At 30.1% G+C, this 27,371-nt stretch overlaps 1 protein-coding gene across 1 annotated transcript in view; it reads right to left on the bottom strand.

Annotated features, from left to right (window-relative positions):
* The window catches only part of LOC111630844, a 45,781-nt gene that overhangs the window by 10,708 nt on the left and 7,702 nt on the right, over positions 1 to 27,371 (bottom strand). Inside the window, exons 4-13 of the mRNA XM_023375007.1 lie at positions 24,009 to 24,431; positions 23,700 to 23,934; positions 22,293 to 22,469; positions 19,523 to 19,749; positions 19,300 to 19,456; positions 11,045 to 11,133; positions 9,890 to 10,197; positions 7,374 to 7,542; positions 5,497 to 5,725; positions 915 to 1,105 (exon numbers count right to left, since the gene is read on the bottom strand). Of these exons, the coding sequence (XP_023230775.1) occupies positions 915 to 1,105; positions 5,497 to 5,725; positions 7,374 to 7,542; positions 9,890 to 10,197; positions 11,045 to 11,133; positions 19,300 to 19,456; positions 19,523 to 19,749; positions 22,293 to 22,469; positions 23,700 to 23,934; positions 24,009 to 24,431 (2,205 nt within the window). The remainder of the gene's footprint in view (positions 1 to 914; positions 1,106 to 5,496; positions 5,726 to 7,373; positions 7,543 to 9,889; positions 10,198 to 11,044; positions 11,134 to 19,299; positions 19,457 to 19,522; positions 19,750 to 22,292; positions 22,470 to 23,699; positions 23,935 to 24,008; positions 24,432 to 27,371) is intronic.

The following is a 27,371-nucleotide window of genomic DNA, read 5'->3' as shown; positions in this document are numbered from 1 at the left end:
CGATATCTTCTATTAATTAAAGATCTTTTGAAGAAGTGGAGGATGTCAGATCAATGGTCTTAGAATGGCATACAAACCAGGTTGAGGTTAATAGGCTTGGGGATCTCTACAATTACAACACTATTAATTAGCTCTGAAAATCCTGAAGAAGAGAGGAAAGCAATTGACATTAGACAGATTCTTTAACCCCCACAAACAAAAAAAATAACTAATAAAAATGCAAGACTGCATATATATGTATTTTTATTATTACATATAAATGGACGTAGTAAGAAAGTATATATTTTTTATTTTTTGGGGTCTCCAGAACGAATTAATGAAATTCCCATACAAACCTATGGTAAATTGATAATCGGTTAACGAACAATTCGGATAGCGAACAAAGTCTTGGAACGGATTATGTTTGTTAACCTATCACCCACTATATTTGCTTTTAAAATTTTGTAAATAATCTGTATATTTTAATGAACTCTTTGTACTTGTTTTAAATATACTGATCTCAATGTATATCAAATTTATACATATAATATGGCCCTTGGACTATAACACTCAAGAGGTCTCCTTAAACATTACTGTTGATCAAAAGAAAATTTATGATGATTAAACACATTAAATACAAATCACTTAAATAGGACCTGCACTACATGAGTTGAACTTGTTCTCTAAACATTTGGTGTTTTAAAAGGTACCACAATCCATGAAAAGCTTATCATAAATTTTGTGGTGTCTGTAGTTAGTATCATATGTAAACAGTAAATTTAATTTACAGAATATGTAGTTAAATAGTTAAAATGCTAAACTAAAAAAAATTAACTACAAAAACTAAAAATATGTAGTTTGCCTATCCTAATCTAAGTTGTAAAATAAGCTGTATGTATTTTATTTTATTAATTTAAAATATTATTTAACTATACCATATTGTCTGGATTATCAGGATCTACAGAGAAGTTAAGAGGATTCATATAAATCAATTGTCCAACTCCTCGTTTGATATATGATGTTCCATCTTCCAAAATTCTCACTCCAAATGGTGTGTAATTTATCTTCAAGCATGTATGATCAGAACCATTTCCCATGTATAAAAAATCACCATTATTCTCTAATTCTATAGAAAATATAATACAAAATCTTTAGATCTATTTTCCTTATTTGATTCTTAAATAATCAAATATTAAAACTAAATTAAAAATTTAATAAAACACTTCTTTATTGGAGAACTCAAAGCAGTGAAAAATATTATGTAACAATGGCAAGAAGTTTAGAGATAAGATTGAAGGAATGTATTGAGGATTGTAAAGGAGGAAGAATAACAACAACTTTAATAGACAATTTATTAGAAAAGGAAGTAAGTTATTTTTTGAGTGGAAGGAAGTGAGATTATTGTCATAATTTATCATAATTTCAATAAAAATCCTTTATGTTTCTACAAAAGTTAAAATATTTTAAATAAAAAAAAATTATTTAAATGTAGTTAAATGAAATATTAAATAATTCAATTGTATTGTTTAGAGAAATATTTATGTTTTAAAATAATTGTACTATCTTAAAACTTTGGATATAAAGTAAGTTTTAATGAATATTATATATATGTTAACCCCCTATAACACTGTTGATAATTCCGTTTTATATGAAATCCATGTTGTATGAGTCACTTAGATTTTATAAATACATGAGCCATTCACAGCCCAGCACATGTATTTCAAAACTGAACACAAGTTTGATTAAAAGATATATTAATTGGTTAAGGAAAATAATTAGTGCAAAGGATTTGTCAACCAGACTAATTCATTCATTGTATAATAAATCCAAGAATAATAACACGAAACAAAATTGGATCACTCAATTATTGAGAATTTTCAACATATATGGTTTTTCTATAGAACTGGTGTCTGATTATATTATTAATAATGATTAATGATTAATAATAATCCATTAACAATGGATTAATCAACTGTTATATAAAGCAATGAAACACTCAATAATCCAGGATAATGAAGATATACAGAAAAGAAAAAATAACATACATTACAAAATTATTTTTAATTATCCAGTTATCAACAATTATATGCTTTTAAACCTGCCATTCAATGTAAAGAAATTTTTTGTTCAACTACGACTAAATCAGAAAGGTTTAAATATTGAAAATAAATATATAGATTATGATCAATCTAGATGCACTAAGTGTAGTAAAAAATTATCAAAATTTCATTTAATTTTTGGATGTAACGGAAAAAATAAACAAGAGCTAAATATTATTGAGCAATATGGATATAATCAAAAGATGATAATTGATATGTACAGTAAAATGGACAAAATGAATATTAACGACATTTATAAGTTATATAATAAGATAAAAAATAATAATATGTATACTGATAGTTAAGTCTAGTCAATCATTATAGTAGATAATCATAAAAAGTGAATGTTCATTGAGAACCTAATTCACGTTAAAAATTAAAAATTGTATAATTAACCTCCTTGTAACAGGCCTAGTACATTAATAAACATTTGACATTTGATATTTATTCAAAATAGATAATAAACATATAATTTTAGTTTTTTTTTGGTTATTTTAGTATATTGCATTATAATAAAATTGTAATAAGTTTTGATGATTCTTATTTAGATTAAATTGGTTTATTTTGGGTTTTCCCTTTATTTATTATACTTGTAATCTAATTACCCTTATTCTTTGATTAAAATTTGACCTTCCTTGGTAGAATAGAAGGAGGACAAAGAAATTGAGGAAGAGAAACTAAAAGCTGAGCAGCAAGAGTGAATGAATATAGATCTATAAATAAATATTTTAATTAAATTAATGTAATTCTTATTGTTCAATGATAAGACATTTGTTATTTCAATCAGCAGATTTACATTAATTGCTTATTGATTTGGTATTAACCTACTCTCCAGTATCAAACTAGAATTACAGTGGGTGATCGGTTAACAAACAGATCGGATAAGGAACACTTTTGCAAAAGATTTTTATAATCGGACAACGAACAGATGTTTGGATAACGAACACTTCACTGAACAAACATATAAAGAAGCAACAAAAATAGCAAATACCGATTGATTTTCCCTTGTCTTTAGGCAACAATTCGCAACTTTTCAGAGCGCTAGAGATGTCGACATTGACACTCAACTCAGAATATACCGATCAGATAGTATTCCTCCAAACTTTGAAATTCTCCCTTCTAATTCCAGCCTTTTATTTTTCTAATAGAAACAATTCTTTTATAATCGGATGGGCACTCGTTAAGTTTTGCGTCAAGTTTTATTTTCGAAAGGTAAAATAGCAAAGATAGAGAATGAACAGAAGATGTCTGATGTTGCTGGGCAGTATGGCTTGAACAAATCTACAGTAGAGCGCAGTTCAATCTTATCTAAGAAAGTTACAGTATAATAAAGAAGACTCAAGCAGCTAAAGAAGTAACAAAAATCACATCTGAGAAATAAAGAACATTGAAGAGCTCATAACAGAATCTGAAACGGATCTGATGACAGAAGAATGCCAAGAAATCTTGAATGAAGAACACCAAGAAACTCAGTGAAATATGTTTTATTATGAAAAAGAGGATTACTGCCGATATCTTCTATTAATTAAAGATCTTTTGAAGAAGTGGAGGATGTCAGATCAATGGTCTTAGAATGGCATACAAACCAGGTTGAGGTTAATAGGCTTGGGGATCTCTACAATTACAACACTATTAATTAGCTCTGAAAATCCTGAAGAAGAGAGGAAAGCAATTGACATTAGACAGATTCTTTAACCCCCACAAACAAAAAAAATAACTAATAAAAATGCAAGACTGCATATATATGTATTTTTATTATTACATATAAATGGACGTAGTAAGAAAGTATATATTTTTTATTTTTTGGGGTCTCCAGAACGAATTAATGAAATTCCCATACAAACCTATGGTAAATTGATAATCGGTTAACGAACAATTCGGATAGCGAACAAAGTCTTGGAACGGATTATGTTTGTTAACCTATCACCCACTATATTTGCTTTTAAAATTTTGTAAATAATCTGTATATTTTAATGAACTCTTTGTACTTGTTTTAAATATACTGATCTCAATGTATATCAAATTTATACATATAATATGGCCCTTGGACTATAACACTCAAGAGGTCTCCTTAAACATTACTGTTGATCAAAAGAAAATTTATGATGATTAAACACATTAAATACAAATCACTTAAATAGGACCTGCACTACATGAGTTGAACTTGTTCTCTAAACATTTGGTGTTTTAAAAGGTACCACAATCCATGAAAAGCTTATCATAAATTTTGTGGTGTCTGTAGTTAGTATCATATGTAAACAGTAAATTTAATTTACAGAATATGTAGTTAAATAGTTAAAATGCTAAACTAAAAAAAATTAACTACAAAAACTAAAAATATGTAGTTTGCCTATCCTAATCTAAGTTGTAAAATAAGCTGTATGTAGGTATGCAGTGCTGTTGAGAGCTTGCATGATACAGTGTGCTCCATTTGCCTTTTATGGATCCCTTTTGGCATTTCTTAATTTTGAACAAATGAAATACATAGAATGTTTTTTTATTAATAAAAAACAGTTTAAAAAGATTTTGTTAGTAAAAATAACATTAATTTATAGGTATAGGAATCACTAAAAGCACCTAAGTCTTCTTCATGCCTGGGGAAAAATTCCCATCTCCTCTCTCTCAATGCTCCTGTAGGTATGTACTGTACTTGCACTTTGTACTTATAATAATTAATTTATTATTATAAAATTCAGAAGAATGTATAAATGCAATTTTTTTGCCCTGCACAATTTTGAAACCTGGACCGGCAAAAGTTTATGCTAATCTTCTTTTAAGTCATGGTTTATCCAGCTTATATTTAACTCTAACACTATAACAACATACATAATCTGATACAATAGTAATACCAAATAATATGCCTGATTTTTATTGAGCTGTATTAAGGTTAATTAATAATCCAAAACAAAGCAATTTGGCTAGAGGAAGATGGTTAAGCTGTCATCTTACGATAATTTTAATAATTATATATAAATTTTAATTTAGTATATTCTGGAATAAAAGAATTGGTCTGGCGCCACAATTCCTACTTACTGTGCAGATGTGTTAGAATAATAGTTCTAGATGTAGAGATTAGACAGGTAGTGCAACTGGAAACACAACTACACAATAAGCAGGAGTTGCAGATTTAAGTCTTGCTCCAGGACACATGGTTTTCATCTGAAACAAAGCAATTTAATAATAGAAGTATATGGTTAAGCTGATTACCTCTATCGTCTATTGCTCTACTGTGGCTTAACTGTCTACTTCTAGCTAAATTGCTTTGTTTTGAATTATTAATTAACGATAATGATGCCTGATAAAAATCTGGCAGATCATTTGGTAATAACAATTGATCATTAAGTAAAACATTGATCTACATAAATTATTTCTACATACTAATTTATAGTTTAAAACTACATTTAAGACAATAACTTACTTTTAATAGTTATAAATACTGTAACTTTATAAAGTCCGATTTCAAAATATCTTGGAGGAATATAAAGACATTCACTTTCTCTTTTTCGTAATAAACTAGTATCTAATTCTCTTAAGGTATGTCCATTTGCATCAGCTTCAAATATCTTCCATTCACGAAAATATCTATATCTTTCAGTTAAATTGAATATAGTAACACTATGTAAATTTATTGCTTGACTCCTTAACCACTATTAAAAAAAACAAACATTTATTTAAAAAAAGGAAAAATAATTACTAATAAAATTTTAATTATCTTTTTAATAAATTTTAATAAATTACAAAAGCATAAATGATGTATTAGAATAACAAAACANATATAACTTAACATTAGAATTATATTAAAATGTTTTAAAATTGGAAAAATATACTTGTTAATTTCATTTCATAATCCAGGAAACTTCAATTTTATAATTCACAGGATGATCATAAAGAATAGGCCTTCACAGAATCTTTTTGTAAACCTTAGGTGCTGAGCTGCCATTTCTGTTTTGTTGACAGAAGAATTTATTTAACAAATAATGCACAATCAGAAAAGTAAACACTATGACAGTTCACCTATCAAAGTATTGTAAAGAACATTTCGCAACTCCTTTTATACTCAAAAATTAATTAGTAGACATATGTAATACAAACACTAAGAGAATAGTAGTACCAAATTTTTTCTTGGCAGCTAAATTTTGAAGTAAGATTTTTTCATAAAAATTGAAACTATATATTCAGGACAGCATTGTATACCAAATTTAGTTGAGATTTATCCAATAGTTCTGTCCACAGAGAGTTCTGAAAACCTATTCTTTAATTATGATCATTGAAAATAACTCATCCCACAGCATAACACACATCTGTTTTAAATTGCCTTGTGATTACACAAGTTACTGTGATGTAATCACAATAATTTTTCCTGTGCTATTAACTCTAGAATGACCCAATCTTACATGCCATAGTTGAGCTTTAGTTTAGTTTTATAAGTATATTTTTCATTGTTATCCACTTTAGTTATTTGAGATGCACAGAAAATATTGTCTCTGGCACGCCTTTTCATGTGTAGTGTCTTCAACTTTCACACTTGCTTCTGATTTTTTTCTTTAATGATCTTTTGTCTCTTTTTTTATTCTGTTTATTATTTCTGTCCAGAAAGGAAATCTGAACTTATAAATTATATTTAGTTCTATAATAAAAAAATAAATCTTTCATACTTGATTATATTTTACACAGCACTCTATTCATTTCTTATTTTATTTAACAGACTTTCTATAGGAAACTTGTCACTATTTAAATGTTAGATTTGTGAAGAAAACCTGGAAATCATCACATGACCAGACTGTTGATGTGAAATACTGAGAAATATAGTGCTAAGCAATGCCATAATACTTCTTACTTTTATTACTAAAAGTACTGAAACTACAGTAACTCTATATTGATAAAGAAGTAGGGGTGCTTCAAGAAAAAATTATTAAGTTGGGGAATTGCCACTGTTAGAAAAATGTTGAAAAAAATTAAAAATATCATTATTATTATTATTAACATAGATACATACTTCATTGTATAAGCTGTGGCCACTTTCAAATTGATTTTTAAACACAGATAACCTACTAGTTATCTTCATTAACGTAATCAAAGATTCATCTTTCTCAGTAAGTTAAATTTATGCTTCTTTATTACAATAATTGTGTGCAAAAACAATTAATTCAATTATAAAATATTTAATTAAAATTGAAGTTTTTATAAATTTGATTAACACTTACTATCTAATACTTAAGAGGATATTATTTGTAAGATAACTTAATTATTAAATATTATCATTATTATTAATGGATTTATTTATAACTTAATTACCATTGCTGGTTTTTTGCAAGTTCTTTTTGCAGATACAATTTTTACTATACTCTCCAATTCTTTTGCCATTTCACAGCCTATTCCCACTTCTTTTATTTCTTTTGAAATACTATTAAATATTTCTACCTTTATATCAAAATCTCCTTCTTCTTCAAATTGGTGATAATACCTAAATTTACAAACAAAATATTTACAGTATACATATTAAATATTAAAAACTTATTTCTTATTTGTATTTCAATATATTAGAGATTATTTTTTGATTTTCAATGGCGAATGTAAGTAAATAATGGAATAGAAAAATAGATTTTAAAAATCTTTAAACATTTTTTTACTTTTGATGTTAATATACAGGGTGTTTTGCTTGAAAGTACCCAATTTTAATTTGCCATAAGAAATGGTTTAAAATATATCACAGCAACAAGTAGCATCTAGTGTAAAAACTCATCAAATTTTTTAGAGATTTTTGATACTGCAAAATGGCACAGAAGTAAAATTGTGAGCATTATTGTCCAGTCATGGCTTTGCCACAGGAGAAAGCACAGGACATGGTCTGGTATGCCTGATAGCATGGCCACCAAGAAATGATCTAGATTTCTTTCTGTGGGGTTATGTAAAAGATATAGTTTATGCAGCTTTGGTCAGAGATCATCAGGATCTTTGGTGCATCATTGCAGTCATCACCATTGTGAAGCAAGACATTGCAGTATACACAGCTAGAAATTGCCTACTGCTTTGATGTTGTCACTGTGACTGCTGGAGCAGACAGAGATGTGATGATTTTTTTCAATGAAATTTGGTGAGTTTTTCTCTCACATAATAGTTTTGTTGAACTTATATCTTTAACCATTAATTTTTATAGCCAAATCAAATTGGGTATTTTCGAGCAGAACGCTCTTTATTATGTGTGATGGAAGCAATTAATTAAAAGTAAATAATCTGATATTTTATTTAATTATTGTTGTATTAAATGATTCATTTTTCATTCAAATTTAATTTTGTTAAATAATTCACTCTTTATTCATACTTCATACTACTGCTTACTAAAGACACAAATATATTGCTGGATTTTCCATTGGGCACGTGAAGCACATGCCTATGGGCTCTGGATTTTGGGAGACCCAAAATTGGAGAAAATAAAGCAATTATTTACAAACTATGATGTTTAAAGCAATTAAATATCATAGTTTGTAAATAATTCTATAGCTACAATTAAGTTTTATTAGTTTACAATGTTGTAAAAATATATAAAGGAGTCCCCAATCTTCTGTGCCTAGAGACTCAGAAGGTCTTAATCTACCACTCTATACACAAGTACTGTATATACACATAAGATTATTCTAGCATGTACAAGAAATTTGGAAAACAAAGAACTTTTTGTTGGCAAAAAACTGTACAATGTTGTCAGCCAAAAAAATAATATATTGTTATTATAAAAATTAATTTTTGTCATTTTTGTGACATTTAGCAAATACAGTATTATACAGCCTAAGTTATTGAAAGAAATGTAATACAATTCATTATGTTTGAATTTAAATTTTAGAAAAGCAAATTAATATTGAGAAACATTTTCTGCTTTCTTAAATGTCTTCTTCATTAAAAAAAATTAAAAGTATAAATATATATATAACAAATGTTTCCTTATACAGCAGAGTCATGATTAAGATAATGTAGATTGCAGGACTTGGATATTCAAAAACTTGGATAATACAGAATGTTTGGTAGAAAGTGGTTAAAAAAATACAGGATTATTGTTATAAAATTACAATTAAAATTTCTTTAATCTTTTTTAAAATTCATATTGCTATAAGAAGTAAAGTAAATTTCTAGTGCTTCTTTAAAATAATCTTGGCATTACCTAGTCAAGATTTTTGAAATAAACTGTTAATAAGGTACTCATTGACAAGTTACATTTCCACAATTCACTTCAGATAATGAGGAACTACAGTTAAACAGATCTTAGTTAATCAGGACTCCATTGTATATACAAATGCTCACACTTAAATTTTAATATAACTCAAGAAATAAAAATATCAAAAACAAGTAAAGTTGACTCCCCTATAACACTGCTGATAATTCCGTTTTATATGAATTCCATGTTGTACGAGTCACTTAGATTTTACAAATACGTAAACCGTTCACAGCCCGGCACACGTATTTGTAAAATCTAAGTGACTCGTACAACATGGAATTCATATAAAACGGAATTATCAACAGTTATAGGGGGGTCAACTGTAAACACACTTCTAATCAACTTAAGATTCACTTTTAATTTAAAGATGAAGCTTAAATCTTTTAAAAACATTTTTATAATGTTAAATATAAACTTTTTTATTTATTAAAAATATTTTTATTTCTTTTTGAGACTGTATTGTATTTCTTGAGGATTTGAAATATGTTGGTTTTTCATTGTCATTTATTTTATCACAATTGCTATATTTTTGAATTAATGTACATAAAAACTCAAAAATTATAATTATAATATTGGAAAATATTAAATTTAAAACTGAATTTACATCATATTAGATGATGGTATTTTGCCTTCATGATTAAATGCATCATTATATGAATAAATGCAAACATCTTCATCACCAAATGCAACAGGAACAGATCCATCTTGAGCATCAATCAACAGACAAGAATATTCATCATACTGTTCAATGTAAATGGTAACATTTGCTCCACGTTCAACATCGCAAAAGCCATTATTAGTGTCATTTGCATGTAAACCTTTCACATAATCCAATATTCTCACAGTTTTATTAACAGGGCCATTTTTTCCATTTCCATAAATCAAATAAAAAGAAAAATCATAGATACCAACCTGAAAAAATAAACATTTAAACTTATTGTTTATAGTTATATTTTAAATCTTAATTTAATCTAAGAGTATTTAAAAAGAGAATAAAACCTTAATTAAAATTTTTATTTATTAACAAGATTATATCAAAATTACTTTTATTGTATGAGTTATTCTAAAATTATTTAATAATTTGTAATTTATATAAAACAATTTTCTTTCTCAGAACTTATATCTGGTTAATTTTTTAAATTTTTAATAGATTTTAGTATTTTTCCCACATCCTATAATTACTGGAAAATTTAATGCTATAATTACATTAGGGAACAAGCAGGACATGTGCCTTGAGTATCAGTTAAGGGGTTAAACTTTATATTATATAAGTTGAATGTTTTTACAAATGCAAAGTCAGTTGAGTATTGCACCATGTTTTGTAATTTTTATTGGGTAATAGCAAAAACATACTTAGTCTGGTGTGCGTTTTATAGCAAATACAACTTTCTAGGCAATGTGAAAATATTCATTTAAATTATAAAAGCTATTTTCTGAAAGTATAGAGCACATTGCATGTGATCAGCATAAAATTTTGGTGTGAAATGGCTTTTACAGGTGAATATATTTTGATATCTAAATTTACTGAAGTGTCCATTTTCTAACAAATTTCTTTAGATACTAATTAAAAAGTATTTTCCATATTTTACATTTTACCAACAGTAAATTCAGGGTCAGAGTCACTGGAGTTGAAAGAATTTTACTAACTCTGACTCCACAACACTGCTTGAGGTTGACTAATATGTCAGCATATGTGGTAAATGTTTTAAAATAATATAATTTTATACATTATATATAAAAATTAGTTTATTAAACTTACTTCATTAAATTTAAAATTTATTAATTTTTCACTGCTGTTTTTTACTAATGTTCCATTTGAATAATCCACAAGGAAGTAATCATAATATTCTGCAAATTTTAATTTAAGCAAATTTAAGTGTTAAATTAACTTTAATTTATTTTAATACTTATACTTATATGCCATTTATTAACCCATGATTACATGCATTTTTTTTTAAGTATTGTTGTATGCATAAGGCAGTGATTTTCTGCTAATTTTTCATATGTAATTCCTCAAATTTGATGGTAATCTTGTGATGTGTCTTCTTCACATGCTTAATTTCAACATTGTTTATGAGATATTGTTTTGTTTACAAACCAATGTCCAATAATGTAAAATAAGTTCAAGTTTGGAGCAATATTCATGTTCTATTGACATCAGAAGATCTGAAAATAAATATCTCCAACTTGTACAGTATAGGTATACCTCGATCGTTCTCGAGGTCGTACAGGTCGTTCTTGATTATACGTCATTTGTTGTTCAAAAAATATATGGAAAAATAAAAATCCTTTAATAATAAAATCATTTAAGACATAAAGTTGAATAAAGTCATTTTATTCGACTTTATGTCTGTCCGCCACAAATATTGAAGTCGTTATATCACTAGAAAAGCGTTAAAGCGCACAAAATCATATTAAAATATGTACATTTACAGTAAATGTTAATATAATCATCATAAATCCTAGAGAATGAAACACGAAAACACCTGTGACTGTGTTATCTTCTTCTCTCTTCCTTACAGTTAATATGGAGATAAAGACTGTAATGCAGAAACTATTCTATCCACAGCACTGGGATGAAAATGATGTCACACTACGGAACCTGTTACCGGTGCTCCATACGAATGTGCTAAAATATCTTGATGAACGTTTTCAAGCGTTCCAACCGCTCTTCTTCAGGTCAACTGAAGGAATTCCCCGGACGGAGTGTATATTATTCTCCAGGATCGGGTGTCGGTTTCGAGGGGGTGGGTCTCTTCCGGTGTGTGCGGTCGTGCGGCAGGGGGAGGAAACGGCGGGTTGGCATCCAATAGCGATTGCCAGGCCAGAGACAAGGTTAGTTCCTCTTTCCGGTTGATGCAGGCAGTTAGCCGGTCAGCGTTGTGGATAGCCGCGGCTTCCAGCCATCTAAGCTGCTGTTGGTGGGGCGTGTTGACAATAATGGTAGCCTTCTCGAAGTGCACCTCGACTTCGGGGTCGGATGCATAAGTGGCTAGGGCTGTGGTCAGCCTGCCGTGCCGGATATCCGCTTGGTGTTCACGTAGGCGGGTGCTTAAAGAGCGTTTGGTTGAGCCGATGTACAGTAGCTCTGCGTTTTGTCTATTGTCATGGAGCGGGATAGAGTAGATACCGGGGAGTCTGGTGCGATCGGGAGGGTCTTTATCGTTTCTTAGGATGCGGAAAATCGTGGGGCATCTTCTGTATGCCAGTCGAATCCCGTGCTCTTTGGCTATTCTTCTATGTATAGTCTTGAGGTGCGGGTTGTATGTGATGGGGATCCGTGTCGGGTTATCTCGTTGCGGGTCGGCGGCGGTCGCTGCGGTTAGGGTGCGTTTCCGGTGCTGGTACTGTTCAATTAAGCGGTGCGTTATGTTCGGGAAGCCGTGTACAGTTGCTATTTTTTTGATGCGGTCTAATTCATTCGTCAGGGCTTGCTTGGTGGATGAGTGTGAGAACGCCCTCTCCACAAGAGCTCTAAATGCGGCTGCCTTGTATGCGAACGGGTCACAGGAATCAGCTGGTATGTACGTGGGGGTGGACGAGGGCTTGTGGTATACGGCTGTTTGGATGGTGGGTCCTACTATCTTTATTCCGATGTCGAGGAAATGTACTTCCTCTGCGCTAGCTTGTTCCAGCTCGACCGTCAGGCCGAAGGGGTTGTCGTTAACGGTTCTGACGAAGGATGCTATGTCGGGTATCTCCTTCCATAAGATGAGGATGTCATCAACATATCGTTTATACACGAGGATGCTAGGAAGGAAAGGCGAGAGGGCCTTGGTCTCCAGCTGCCTGACGACCATTTCGCAGAGGTCGCCCGAGAGCGGGCTACCCATCGGTACGCCCTTTTTTTGCCGGTAGATAGTGTCGCCGAATTTAAACACGGAGTCGTAACATGCCAGATGGGCCACCTCGAGTACCTGTTGGTGTAGTGCTCGGTCTTGAACAGTATTAAACAAGAAATCTCTGAGGGAGCAGAAGGCTGGGGGTAGTTCTATTGAGGGGTACATAGACTTGAAGTCCAGGACTGTCATGAACTTTGGTGGGGAGGGTAGGTCCTGCAGGAGGCGGATGAGGTCGGTCGGTTTACTCACGTTGTAGGGGTAGTCTTCCAGGTGGGGAGTCAGAAGGTTGTGTATGGCTTTTTCTAACTTTCTCGTGGGCGCTCTCACCTTGTCCACAATCGGGCGTAACTGTTGGGCACAACCTTGTCCACAATTGGGCGTTCGTCAAGATATTTTAGCACATTCGTACGGAGCACCGGTAACAGGTTCCGTAGTGTGACGTCATGATAAAGACTGTGTTGTTGTCTTACTTAGTGGTCTTTAAGTGCTCAATATTGGCATTTTCCACAGTAGTTCCAATATCTACCATTTGCATCATTGTCAGTGCCACTTGATATTGGTAAATTTAATATAAATTAGTTTATTTTCTACTGTCTCAAGATAATTTTAATAACTGTATTTGTTATTTAACTTTACAAAATCATCTTATTTTATAATGTCTTAGAGCAAACCACATTCACAAAAAAAGAGTCGAGTCTGCGATGTACCTTAAACATTGCCAAATTGTAAACATGTACATTTACAAGTATGTACTTGTACGTATAGTACATGAATTCGTAAATTTAGATTACTTTTTTCTGTACTATATTAAAAACTAAAATTTATTTGTTTGTAAGCTTAAAATAGATTCTTATTAACCATGTATTATTAAAAATGCATTTATAAATAAAATACAGAACCAGGAATGATTATTTGTGGTTTAGCCTAGTGACAAGTAAATTCGACTTACGTCGTTTTTCGACTTAAGTTGTCTCTCCTGGAACCAATTACCAACGTAAGGCAAGGTATACCTGTATTTCGTTATAGATGTTTAATTTGGAATATAGAGATATTGAAATGAGTTCATCTGGAAATGATTGATGGAAGGGTTGAGGCATTTCTCAGAAGGATCAGAAAATGATTTTTCTGTATTTTTCAGGTACAAACTGAAGCTGCAAAAAATTTAAATTATTGAAAGTCATAGTACTGTATACAAACAAGTGTTGAAGATCATAGTGACTTGCAAACTGCAATGTCATGATGTGCCTTGAAAAAGTCTATGAAAAAAATCCATAACATCATGATCTCCAAGATGGATGTCATTAAAAATGACATCAGTCATGGAGGCTTGAAAATTACCATCATACATATGCAATCATATGGAAAAGAAATTACATGAGAACAAGCATAAAATGGCAAATTTTCATAGCAGTTTTTTGAGGACCTGTGATAAGTAAAAAAAAATTTTTAACCAAATTTTTATACAGTCATATGAATAGCAGGTAGCATAAGGATATCATGGAAGCACATCTAAATAAGTCAATTTGGTGAAAAGCTATCACAAAAAACTAGTAAGTGCAGAAAACTGCCACTACCACAAGCAATCATGGGTTAATAATATACTTTAACATAATAATACTTCAAAAAAATTTATATATATATAAATGAATATGTATGAGTATCTGTGCTTTTATCTAAAACTAGGAGCATATGGAAGAAATAAGAGGAATTGATAGAAATCTGACTCTTTACAAACCCAAAGGATCACCAGCACTAAATCAGGTAAAGACAAAATTGCTTAATTTCCTTGCTTAATTTCTTTTATCAATTTCTTGGATTGAGTACTATTGACAATATTGTCCTTTAATACAAAATAGAAAAAAAATCCAGCAACGAGTTGCTTAACTTTCCAAGCAAAAAGTTTAAAATTATGATGGTACCATCTGTTAAGATATTTTATTTAAAAATTTTTTCATATCGTTAATTAGTATAAAATGGCAAAAAGTTTAATTTTGAGGGGAGAGATGAGTTTTATAAAAAATTATAAATGTTTATAATGAGTGAAATCTTCATTAAGTCCAACCCCATTCAAGATATGACATATGACCCCTTTATCTCCACACCTCCTTGACATTTAATCGTCAAAAAAGCACAGGAGTTATTAAGCTTCAAAGCTTCAATCACTGTGCTTTTCCTCATATATAATAGTCAGGAAACTTAAGAAAAAATAAACTATTTTCATCTTTTGTACTATTCAGAGATGGCCACCTTTGTCAATGATTTGTTATCCAACCCAAAATGCACCTCTCACCCTCTCTAGATTTTAGTCCTCCCACACAACACCTGATCAGACATTCTCATCTTTACTTTCCCAGCTGTTATGTATATATAACAAGGGAAAGTACTGGAATAGTATCAAATTTGACCATCCAAGTTTTTTGCAAATCTTCATGTTTTGAGACCCTCTGAACTCAAAAAAGTTAAAAAATAAAAGAAACAGGATAGGGTAGTGATGAAGAAACAAAATTTTTCATGGTAGCTTGTGTATAAAGGGCATTAATGCTAATTAAATTTAGGTGGTTAAAGCTCCAAGGGATTGGTAAAGGTAAATATCAAAGGGATTGGAAAAGGTAAATATGTCATATCTCAAGTGGAATTGGAGTTAGTGAAGATTTTACTCATTATCATCATTTACAATTTTTTTTATAAAACTCATCTCTATGCTCAAAATTAAGCTTTTTAACATTTTATAACAATTAATAATATATATAATTTTTGTAAAAAATCGCCTAACAGATTATGCCACGCTCAACTTATTCATTATAATTAATAATATAAAAATTATTTTTTAAATAAAATCTCATATAGTTGGAAAAGTTATGCAACTTGTTGCTAGATTTTTTTGTTTATTATGTTCTACTTCCTCTCTTTCTTTTCTTTTTTTTTCCATTTGTTAATTTAAAAAATAGTCCTCTCACCCTGTTTACAGTAAGTGCTTGATAGTCAAACAAAAGAGAAAGAAAGAAATATTGAAGAGCAGAAAGACAAAAAAGTATGAGAACAAAAAAAGTAAATACACATATACACAAATACTTCACATTGTTACAATACATTGCCTTATAAAAAAAAATATAGGTAACAAACAGGGCATATTTGACACCAATTTCAACTGCAATAATTTAGGGCAGAAGAACTTTAAATCATATCAAAACTTATGTACTGATATTTGCTAAATATTTAAAATTATTGATCTGTAGTGGTCTTTTTTGTTTACTTATGATAAATACACTCATTGACAAAAAATTATGCATCCAGACAGAATTGTTCAAATACTACAAAACATGGCATACAGTTATGTCTCAAACAGGTATGTAACTAAATACTGTTGTGATTTGATTGTATGCTGGGTAATACTACCAGAATGCCTTAAAATTGCTTATTGTATAAAAATACTCACAGAGGCTCATGTGTTCAGAATTTTCAGTGTATCTGCTTTTTAGAGTTATTTGAATGCCAGGAATGGCTGTACAATCCAGTCAAACATTATGTACAGCTGACAGAGTTTGAGAAAAACTACATCATCAAGCTGAGGGAAGCAGGATGGCCATTTCAACAGATTGCCTACTATCGGCTGTTTGGCCTGACTATGAGGTGTTGGAGCTGGTGGATTTATGAGGGCATACATTATATGAGATGCAGGCTCTGGACTAACTATCAAGAGAAATGTTTTTCTGATTGTCAGACAAGCATAAACAACTTCAAAGGCATTTTTGTCCATCATCCAGAGGCAGGTGGAAGCTTTGCTACAAAACCATTTCTTTCTGTACATTGGCAGGTGACTAACATAGGCAAATTTTCATGCATGGTGACTGCTATGCATCCTGTCATTAGTATCCCAATATTATGAGATATGCCAAGGGCCACTGGGCAAATCCGTAATGACCACTTATGCGGCAACAAGTTGGTAAAACCCAATCTCGCGGACATAGGATGGCTTAGGAGAGCAAATCAAGTGGGGAGGGAGGAGAGGAAGCTAGCAAGTGTCTTTTAGAGACAGGAGACAGGTTTAACAAAATAAACAAGCATTTATTTGAATAATTGAGCTAAGATACAAGAGGCTATAACAATACATAAAGGCTAAATGAGGTTAAATATGAGTTAACTATAAAAACAGACTGCTCTAACAGCTCTAATGGCTATCCTGAGAGAGAGAGTTCACAATGCTCTAAATACAAATACCTCTATAAGGATATGACTAATATGCGTTCGTTGAATGGGCCATATGAATCGTAGTCAGCGCAGGAACTGTAGAATGGCAATAATCATGGAAGTTTGAATGGCTGTCATATGGCGATGTCCCTTCAGTTGCAATGTCCGGTGTATGGAGACAAGATGCACACAGTAATAAGTATAACTTCCTTTGGTCACCCGGAGCTTCTGGGGGCTCGTGCTTTTATACGTTCTTTGTGGGAAAGGAGTCATGTGATCAACTTCTGTTGACACTAATGGTGCATTCTGATCAACCAAGTGTGAACTTTCCCACCTAATTGTGAAAACAAACGGTGACCTCCGATATAATTCTCACCAAGAGTATTTTTCTCATCGGAGTTGTTTACAAAGGGTTTTTTCGACATCTGCATAAAAATCATAGATTTCACAATATCATTGACTTCAGAAAACTCAAGTATTGTCTTATGTTGCCTTTTATGGTAGGAATGCAAATAGCTATTTTCCAGCAAGATAATGCTCAATTACACACAACTATGGTTTCCCAGAAATGGCTCTGTCATAAGTTTAATAGAATCCAACCCAGAATACCATTTAAATATTTGATAAAACTCATCTTTGAGTACAATTCCAGTCTTGTTTCTTTCCTGATAAACGTTTTCATTTCCTTTGATAAGCCACTTCAGACCTGTGAAAGATTCTAAATATCAATGTTTTATATTTTAAAAAAGTCTTAGAAGACACATCAATGTTTGAGTGGATATTCCAATACAAAACATTAGCATTTAGAATCCTTGAGAATCCAAAGCAGGCTTATCAAAGGAGTTAAAAACATTTATCAGTAAGAAAAATGAGACCAGAACTGTATGTAAAGGTGTGTTTTTCAAATTTTTCTGTTACACTTCCTTGGCTTGCCCAGTCTCCAAACTTTTAACTCATTGAGCATTTGTGGAACTAGATTGGATGCTAGTTTTGGTCTTCTATGAGTGTGAGGAATGACAGTTGCAAAATCTATGGGTAAATGTGTCAAAGGATAGCATAAGAGTGGTGTCTATATGTCTCTATGCCTGAGTGTATTGCCATATGTATCTAGGCAAAAGGCACTTATTGCCATTATTGTTATGCTTGCACTAATAAAGTTTGATTTGATTACAACACCTCTTTCTCAAGTAACTTTTCTGTCAATGAGTATATTACAGCACAAACTATATTCTACATTTTCTTGTTTACCAAAAATGAACATAATTTTAAATAGTACACATTTCTGCTTATTGGAATATAAAAAATATGATATTTGTATTTACATAATTAAGTACTTTTGGGCTTATCTGTCCATCTTCAAAATCCAATTTGTTAAATTCTATTTAAACATCTTCCTGTATTTCTGAAATACTTCAATCAAGCTAAAGATGTGCATGTTGTCTTTCAATGCCAAATTAAACTATACTTTTTTTTTTTTTACTTCATGTCAACATTCTTCTATCTTTTTTATTCCTAAATTTACTACCCTCTTCCACATTGCTAATATATTATTAATCATCCCTCCTCTCTCACATTAATCATTTCATTTTTTAAAACTTTTTTCATATACTTTGACCTTTTCCATCATCCACAAATTCATCTCAACTTGAATTGACATTATGATTTTTCAAGTAAAACCAGATGGTAAAGGCATAAAAAAAGGAAAATAACAGGAGAATGATTGGCATAAAGTAAAAGAAAATATAGCATAATTATTTGGTATTAGAAGAGAGCATGCACATCATTAGCTGGATTTTGAAGTATTCTGAAAATGTAGAAATGTTTGAATAGAATATAACAAATTGGATTCTGAAATTGAATATATCAATCCAAAAAATCAATGTGCTTAATCATGTGAGTATAAATATATTTTTTAGATTCCAATAAGCATAAATGTACAGTTTATTGATCTATGGAGTTTGTTAATGATAATTTAAATACTCACCATTTTCAGGCTGCATTTCAAAATAGAATGGTCTATCAATGGGAGCATCATAGCTATAGGGGCCAATTAATTCTACAGCATCTTGAAGATCAGATTTCTCATTTGGTACAAACTTTGGTTTAACAGTGAAATTTACAAAGCATTGATTAAGTGTGACCTAAAACATAATATCTAATATTAATAAATTACATGTTAAAATATTTAAAATAATTAATTTACTAACATTTAATGTAAGATATATGTCACTGATTTCATTTTCAATTATCATTGTTACATTATATTCATTTAAATATCGATACGTATATTCAAAACTTGTTTCCCATGCCCCTGTTCCTGTAGTTGGAATATTAATGTTTTTAAAAGTATTATCTGCACCGTAATTAATTCTAGCTATGCCATCTGTTGGAAAATATTTTCCTTCAGGATAAGTTAAAGTAAAAGTTATATTTCCTATAAAGAAAAAAATTATTTGTAGTATTATGTTTACAGCAGAAAAGTTTATAAATTATAATTTGAAATAATTTCAAATTTTTATATTTTATTAAATATTGATAATTGATAAATATATTTATTAAGAAAAACCCTGAAAACACATTTTATGCTTTAAATTACCTATTGATTATTTGGATAATCTGTAAAAGCTGTTAACAATTATAGATTATCCATAACATTCCTTGATTCTTTGATATTGATCGTGAACTGAAATCAATGTCAAGTGAACTATCAATAAAGTTTTTTTTTTTTCAAAATGCCTAAATTTCATCTTTTCACTTTAACCTGATATATTAGGAAGCTGTCATGATCAATATATGCACATTATGAATTTTCATTTAAATATTAATATTTTTGTTTACAATATATTAAAATCACAATGAGTTTTCATTAAAATCAAAACAATACTCATAAAAAGAAATACTACAGTCCATGCAGCAAAAGCGTAGAAACGAGTCAGCCTGAGCTAAAAGGGTCTACATCAAATCAAAGATATGGAAGGAGACCAGGAGCACCCAATGTATGGGTCCCACGGTCTCCTTTGGGTACTTGGAGCATGTATCCCCTTTGTCGTCAGGTTGCCCTTTTCTTAATCCCAGAGAGCTTTAAACGTTTCATTTTATTTTTAAATTAGTTACTTGTTTTTATCACAGAAATCTTTTTACTGGTGACAAAATTAAAATAATTATACTTGATTTGTTTTTTGAAACAGTGTCCTTTTTATATTTTATATCCATCAAATTCCTTTATTAGTTGAGTCGACTCAACTAATAAAGGAATTTGATGAAAAATTTGCCATGTGTCTTTGGAATAAAACACAATACTAGTGTTTACTATGCCACAAATAATTATACTTGTTATTAACTGATAATTTGTTCTAGTGGGTTGTGACTGTTTAATTGAGTACCGAGGTACTGCTTTATTTGATTAAGATGATTTTGATATATGTTGGTTATGTCAAGGTGTGGAAATCACAATAACCTGCAGTGGGACTATTGCATGGGTGTGTAGGTTTGGTTACCATGAGATAAAGAAGACAGATGAATTAAAATCACTTATAATTAAATTTATGTACAGGTAATATATACAAAAGAATTTACAAGTTGTTCTCTAGGCCACATATAGAGACACCTATGTACCAGATGAATTTGTCTGTATGAGTTGGGTATGATACAAGTCCTACAGGTAAGAAAATCTTCTCTGGAAAAAGAACTGATCCCTGGATGGCTCTGTAAAGTTTTGATGACAGTTCAAGAATCCAATTGAAATGAAAGATGAACTGACTATCCAGCAACAATGCTTATAACTTATAAGAGGTATCCAAGAGAAATATCTTTAAGAGATCAGAGTTAAATGAAAGAGAGAGGCATCTGAGCTATCAGATAAGACTAATCTCTTCCAAAATACTTCTCAGGCAATGTTCACTACTGAAAATTCACTAATTTTAACACAAAGTTCTAGCATCCAGTGAGTATTTTTGTCAATGCAAATAGATTTCACTTTCAGTCTGATAATACAAATTGATATATAGCTTTAACCAACCACGCAGTTCTTAAGGACACCTTAACACAAAAATGTAGATCTTTCTTATCTTTTTGATCCGTGTAACCTCTCACCAGCCAGAAAAAAGATGCCATTGCCAATCCTCACTTCCTTAAATACCCTTTCCCTCTCACTGCAGTGCTGCCAATCCTCCACACACCACAAGCAAAAAAAAAAAAAAAATATGTATAGCCCAAAAACCTGCAACGGCATAAAGGGATTACACCTTCATGCATAATGTATGTATGATGCCCTTTATCATAACTTGTGTCCTCCATTTTTATAGTACATGGGCACTGCTGAAGGAGACATGAAAATTAATACTTAGATTTGATCTCTTTCAGCAGTTTTGTTTTTTATATATTTATAAAATTTTTATACTGCCTTTATCATACATAATTTTATTATTTTACTTTACAAATTTTATTACTTTGATCCATGTATCAACTCCCGCATCTCCTTCCATACCTTACATTTGTCATAGATGCTTTCAGCTCAGGCTAACTCATGTCTACTCTTTCCATGCATGAACTATAACAACTAATAACATTTAAAATCATTTAAACAAACATTTAAACCTTTGCATTCAAACCTTGCATTTAAACCTTGCAATCATTTAAACAAACATTTAAACCTTGCATCATTTAACATTTAAAAGGAAAACAGAAAAAAAACGTTCTAAAGCTTCTTTGTAATTTAAAGAAAATTTAGTTTTGATGTAATTGCTACAATAATTTAAAAATACACACATATAAAATTAAGATTTATATTTAATAAAAATTATCATCATAATTAATCTTTTTTGAGTCAAAAACTAGAACATAATAGACAGTTGCAGAATGAAAATTTTAGACAAACATATTCTCAATTAAATGTTCTTTATCAGAACACAAACAAATACAAGTTAAAATATTAAATATATTTTTAATTAATAATATTTATATAACAATTAACTTTACCAGGTGGAATACATTGTGGTGAATCAGATTTAAGTTTCCAGTCATCAGTAACAGGGTATATGCATGTGAATGTCACTATATCACTCACACTGCCATTGTCATTGGAAGCAATGATTTCTATTGTATGATCTCCTTTTTCCAAACATACAATATCTTTTGAAAAAAGTGGTGGAATAGCTGAAAAAACAATCATCATTAATAGGAATATAAATTTATGAAAAATAATTAAAATAAACTTTTATTTATTTAAATTTTTAATTACAAGTTTTTAAAAAATGAAATAGTTTTTAAAAATGTATAGAATATGTGTAAAATTGATATTTGAAGATAAAAAATTTGTTTTTATTNTAAAATAGAATATTATATATATAAATATTACTACTAAAATATAAAAAAGAAATAAAATGGATAAAATAATAAATATCTGAATATTCATCACATTATTGATTTTTTTGGTCCATGTTAATGATATTTTTGCAATTAATAAAATTTTAAGAGTTATTTTTGATCACAGTTATCAATAATTCTGCATACATAAATTTTTATTGATCATATGATGTAAGTGAAAATAATATTGTTGAAAAAAAATGAATAAACTCCAATTTTTTATAAATAAAGACTCAAAACTAACTCAATTATTTTAGCCAGTTTGTTGTTGTTTTTGTCAATGAGGGACTTGATTGCTCAATATTATTTGAGAAAGTGATACTTACCATATTTGCTGGCATATAAGTAGCACCCTATTTCCAGACAATATTTTTTGGGAATAAAATGCATCTTATAAGCTGGCAAATATGGTAATTTAAGTTACTAAGCTTCAACAAAGCAGAGTTTTGAACTTACATAATTAATAATATTGTTATCTTGAAGTCTTGATAAATGTTTTATGCATGTAGCATTAGTGATAGATAAATGAATAATCAGTATTACAACATTATTCATTAAATAATAGTTTTATATAGATATTCATTACTATTTTTAAAATAATCTCAAGTGTTTGTAGAAAACTATTATCAATAGTGCAAGTCTAAAAAATTATTTCTGTTAACCCTTCCCTTTAAACTATACATTTTAATACAGAAAAAATTCTTAAACAAGCAATAAAAGATAAATATTTTGAAAATTTCTTAATATAGTTTAAAAATATGCTATTGTGATATACAAAACATTTTCTATTAGATGCCATTTTCTTATAGACTGTCTTCGGATAATACGTAACACTTTATAATTAAAATATTTAATAGTAATAAATTTAATGGCCAAATGGCAAATTTAGTAAAATCATCAATTTGTTGCTCTGAGCAAACTCAAATCTAAATCAAATTTTCAGAAATTTTCTTATTTATAATATTCTAATTTAAGTGCACTTGTAATATATAAATGTATAGAACATTTTATTAAACTTACAGCTTATGAATTCTTGTTCTGTTGTCCCATTTTTATAATCCCAAACTAAATCAATATCAATTCCTCCTGAAGTAATAATTTTAATAGTATATTTGTCACCAACTGCAATTAATGTTGGATGTACAGATACATTAAAGTATCCAAAGTCTGAAAATACTAGTATTTCTTTTTTAATAATATTGACTGAACCAGTGTTTGAGCATGAAGTTTCTGCAGTCACATTATATGTTCCAAGCTAAAATAACATAAATATAAATCATTTTTAAATTTAATTATTGTAGTTTTATTATTTTATAATTAAGTACATACTTCATTAAAAGTATACTTCATATGATATTCAACTGGTTCTGTTGCAAAAACTCTAAAATAATGTCTCACATCAAGAGAATTTCCATTTTTATCAGTATCAACAAACTCATCTGAATTGAAGGATGATGTTGATGGAATAATTGATGTTTTTGATGAAAATCCAACAATGTCTCCTGGTTCCACTTCAATTAGTTCATCAATATCAATGCTATTATATCCAATGTCAACACTAATTGTTTTTTTGAATTTTATTTCAAAAGAGACATCATGTGGAACTGATTTAGTACAAGAGGTTTGGATCATGTATTGAAGAGTGTAGTTTACAATGCAATATTCATCAGAATTTTCATAAGTATTACAATTATCATAACAAGATTCATAATAAATACAATATTTTGTATCCAAACAAACTGGTTTCAAAACCTGTAATATAAAAAATACCATTATAATTATTATATATTTTAATATTTAATCAATCGATAATATTCATGAGAAAAATAGCTAATATAATTTTTAATTATACTTAAAATATATGTTTATGATGCTAAATATATATTTAGCATCATAAACATATATTTTAAGTTCATATATTTCAAGATTCATAATAAATACAAAATATTGTATTTATTATGAATCTTGTTATGATAATTGTAATACTTATGAAAATTCTGATGANTATATATTTATTTTTTTTTTCATTTTTGTATGTCAATTTTAATGATTTTTATAAGATAATGTCTGTGTAAGGAAAAAAATAAGATAATGTATTTAAATAGTTGAAATATAATGACAATAATGCTTATCATAAACATTTGACATGAAATATATATTTTACTTTATATATCTGTATAGAGTAACTGAAAAGTCAGTTAACTGTTTTAAGGTAGAAGACTTAGTACAGTATGAGGTCAATGCAAATGATCTCTGCACAAATGTTTTCTAACTCCTGAGTTCTTCAAGTGTGACAGAACAGTTACCCAATGGAACATTCTTTGAAACAAATATAAATTTATAAAAATTTTTAAAAGAATATAATTCCACATTTGTTCCAAAGTATTTTCCATCGGGTAACTGTTCTGTTGCACCTGAAGAACTCAGAAAGAGTTAGAAAATGTTTGTGCTCATTTTCATTTATACATACTAGAAATTGATTCTGTGATCATTATTACATTTATCCTGGTGTGGTGTAATGTAATTTATGAGGTCAATCTCATCATAATACCAAAGAATGTGTATGGGTCAGATAATCAAAAATTCAGTGACTTGTGTGAACACAAAGTGTTTGGGAACAAATAGAAAAAAACAAAATTGTTGTTTAGAAGGAAAAAATTTTATGTTATGTCAAATGAAACTTCAAACCCTGAAACTATAGATATGTCAGTAATCAAACTCTATTGTGTTAAAACAATAAATTTAATCAGAAAAACAGGTAAGAAAATCTTCTCTGGAAAAAGAACTGATCCCTGAATGACTCTAAAGTTTTGATGATAGTTCAAGAATCCAATTGAAATGAAAGATGAACTGACTATCCAGCAACAATGCTTATGATTTATAAGTGGTATCCAAGAGAAAGATCTTTAAGAGATAAGAGTTAAATGAAAGAGAGAAGCATCTGAGCTATCAGACGAGAATTTATCCATCCTTGTTGCTCCCCATGGACTAATCCAGAGAGTTAAGTTCAAGTGGCCATCCAGGATGTGTTCTGTTATCATTGATTAGATCAAGTCCTTTTCATCATTTGTAGAATCATCTCTTGACAGAACAAAAAGTGTAGTTCTAATCACCAGAGGGAAATGGATAAAAGATGTTCAAGATTCCAATGAACTTTTACTTTGCTGAATATGCAGTCTGAATGTTTCTGTGAGGACCAGAAATTTAGTGTTTTAAACTAAAATTTTTTTTTATAAACTTTATAAAGACGAAACGAGAAAACAGAAAATTAAAAGAGAAAAAGGAAAAATAAAATCAATAAAAACTCGATTCCCACAAGTTGGGTTCCTTGTTGAGATGAGTACATTTCTGTGTCACGATTGTGTCACCCGTCCCCTCATTGGACCAAGAAGATCGTCATCGCTGACGAAATCGGAGAAAAGTTCGAAAAAAAGGACTTGATATAAAAGGGCCAGGCATGATGAGTAAGGGTGTGGAAGTTATTATTATTGGTGTCTGTGTGTGCACTCCGAACGTCTACCTCCTGCCGAGATTCCGTCAACCAACACCTTCTTCTCAACTACAAGACTAGAAGACCTCAATGGAAATTTTTCTACTCACCTGAAAAGAACTGTTGGACTTTTTGTGCTGGACTTGATCTCTTATATAACCTAAGGTATTTATCCTGCCCGTGCACTATTGTATGCTCTCTCTCTCTGCATAAACAAAACGCGCACCCGGTCGTTAATTTGAACTAAAAATTGAATAATAACTGAACCCTACTCATGTAGTTTATGCTCGCATTTTATTCGCTGATGTAAACCTAATTTAGATTATATATAAATAAACAGTTTTTATGTTTAAACTTCTGGAGTGCAGTTTCTTCCGTTTTGCTCTCAGTTTCTCCATTCCGGGTCCAACCCTCATACCTATCCGCTCGCACGAACTTGTGGTCTCTGTATCGACCGAAGGATACAGTGGTGTCATCCTGACAAGGTATCGAAGAGATACCGACCCTATGGTCACATTTCTTTTGGAACCACTCCAAAAGACTAAGGGATTTATTAACGACTCTCTATTTCAGAACTCTCACACATTCTTTCTCCCTGGGGAAAATATGCAGCCAATGCACTTGCGTATGTTATGTGCAAGAAGGATGCAATGTAAGAAAAACTCATAAAAATCCTGTAACAGAAATTCTGTTTTTCTTACATTGCACATAGATACATATGTGAATAAAATTGTCTTAAAAGTAAAAGTTGAAGGTTAGTCTCACATCTCCTTTTTCTAATGGTCATATACTTTTCCCATGAAAAAAAGTTAAAATGTCCACCTTACATGTTCTGAGTTTGTCACTTCTCTTGAGAAAATACTGACTGGTGTCAGACATTCTGACTTTTTACCCTAATTGTTTCTCCAATTACAGCAGAGCAAAAACCCTACAGTAATTTTGACAAAAAAGTTAAAGAATCTCATTTGAAACAGTATTTTTTTATGTTCAACTAGCTTACCCGTCATGCATTGCTGCGATCTCAGAAGAAAGGAAATTCAAGCAAACTCGTTATGATAAAATTCAATTTTCATTTTATCATTTTTATTGAAACTTATTATATTATTATTATTCATTTTCATCGGAAAAACATTTCAAAGTGTCGTTTCAATTCTATTTATTTATTGGAGTGTTTGTGGATACACGATATTTTTTGTTTTTCC

Source organism: Centruroides sculpturatus, unplaced genomic scaffold, assembly GCF_000671375.1.
Source record: "Centruroides sculpturatus isolate CEXI.00-Female unplaced genomic scaffold, Cexi_2.0 scaffold6, whole genome shotgun sequence".
NCBI classification, from domain to species: domain Eukaryota; kingdom Metazoa; phylum Arthropoda; class Arachnida; order Scorpiones; family Buthidae; genus Centruroides; species Centruroides sculpturatus.
The sequence above is the reverse complement of the archived record's forward strand: the minus strand, read 5'-3'. Positions and strand labels throughout refer to the sequence as shown.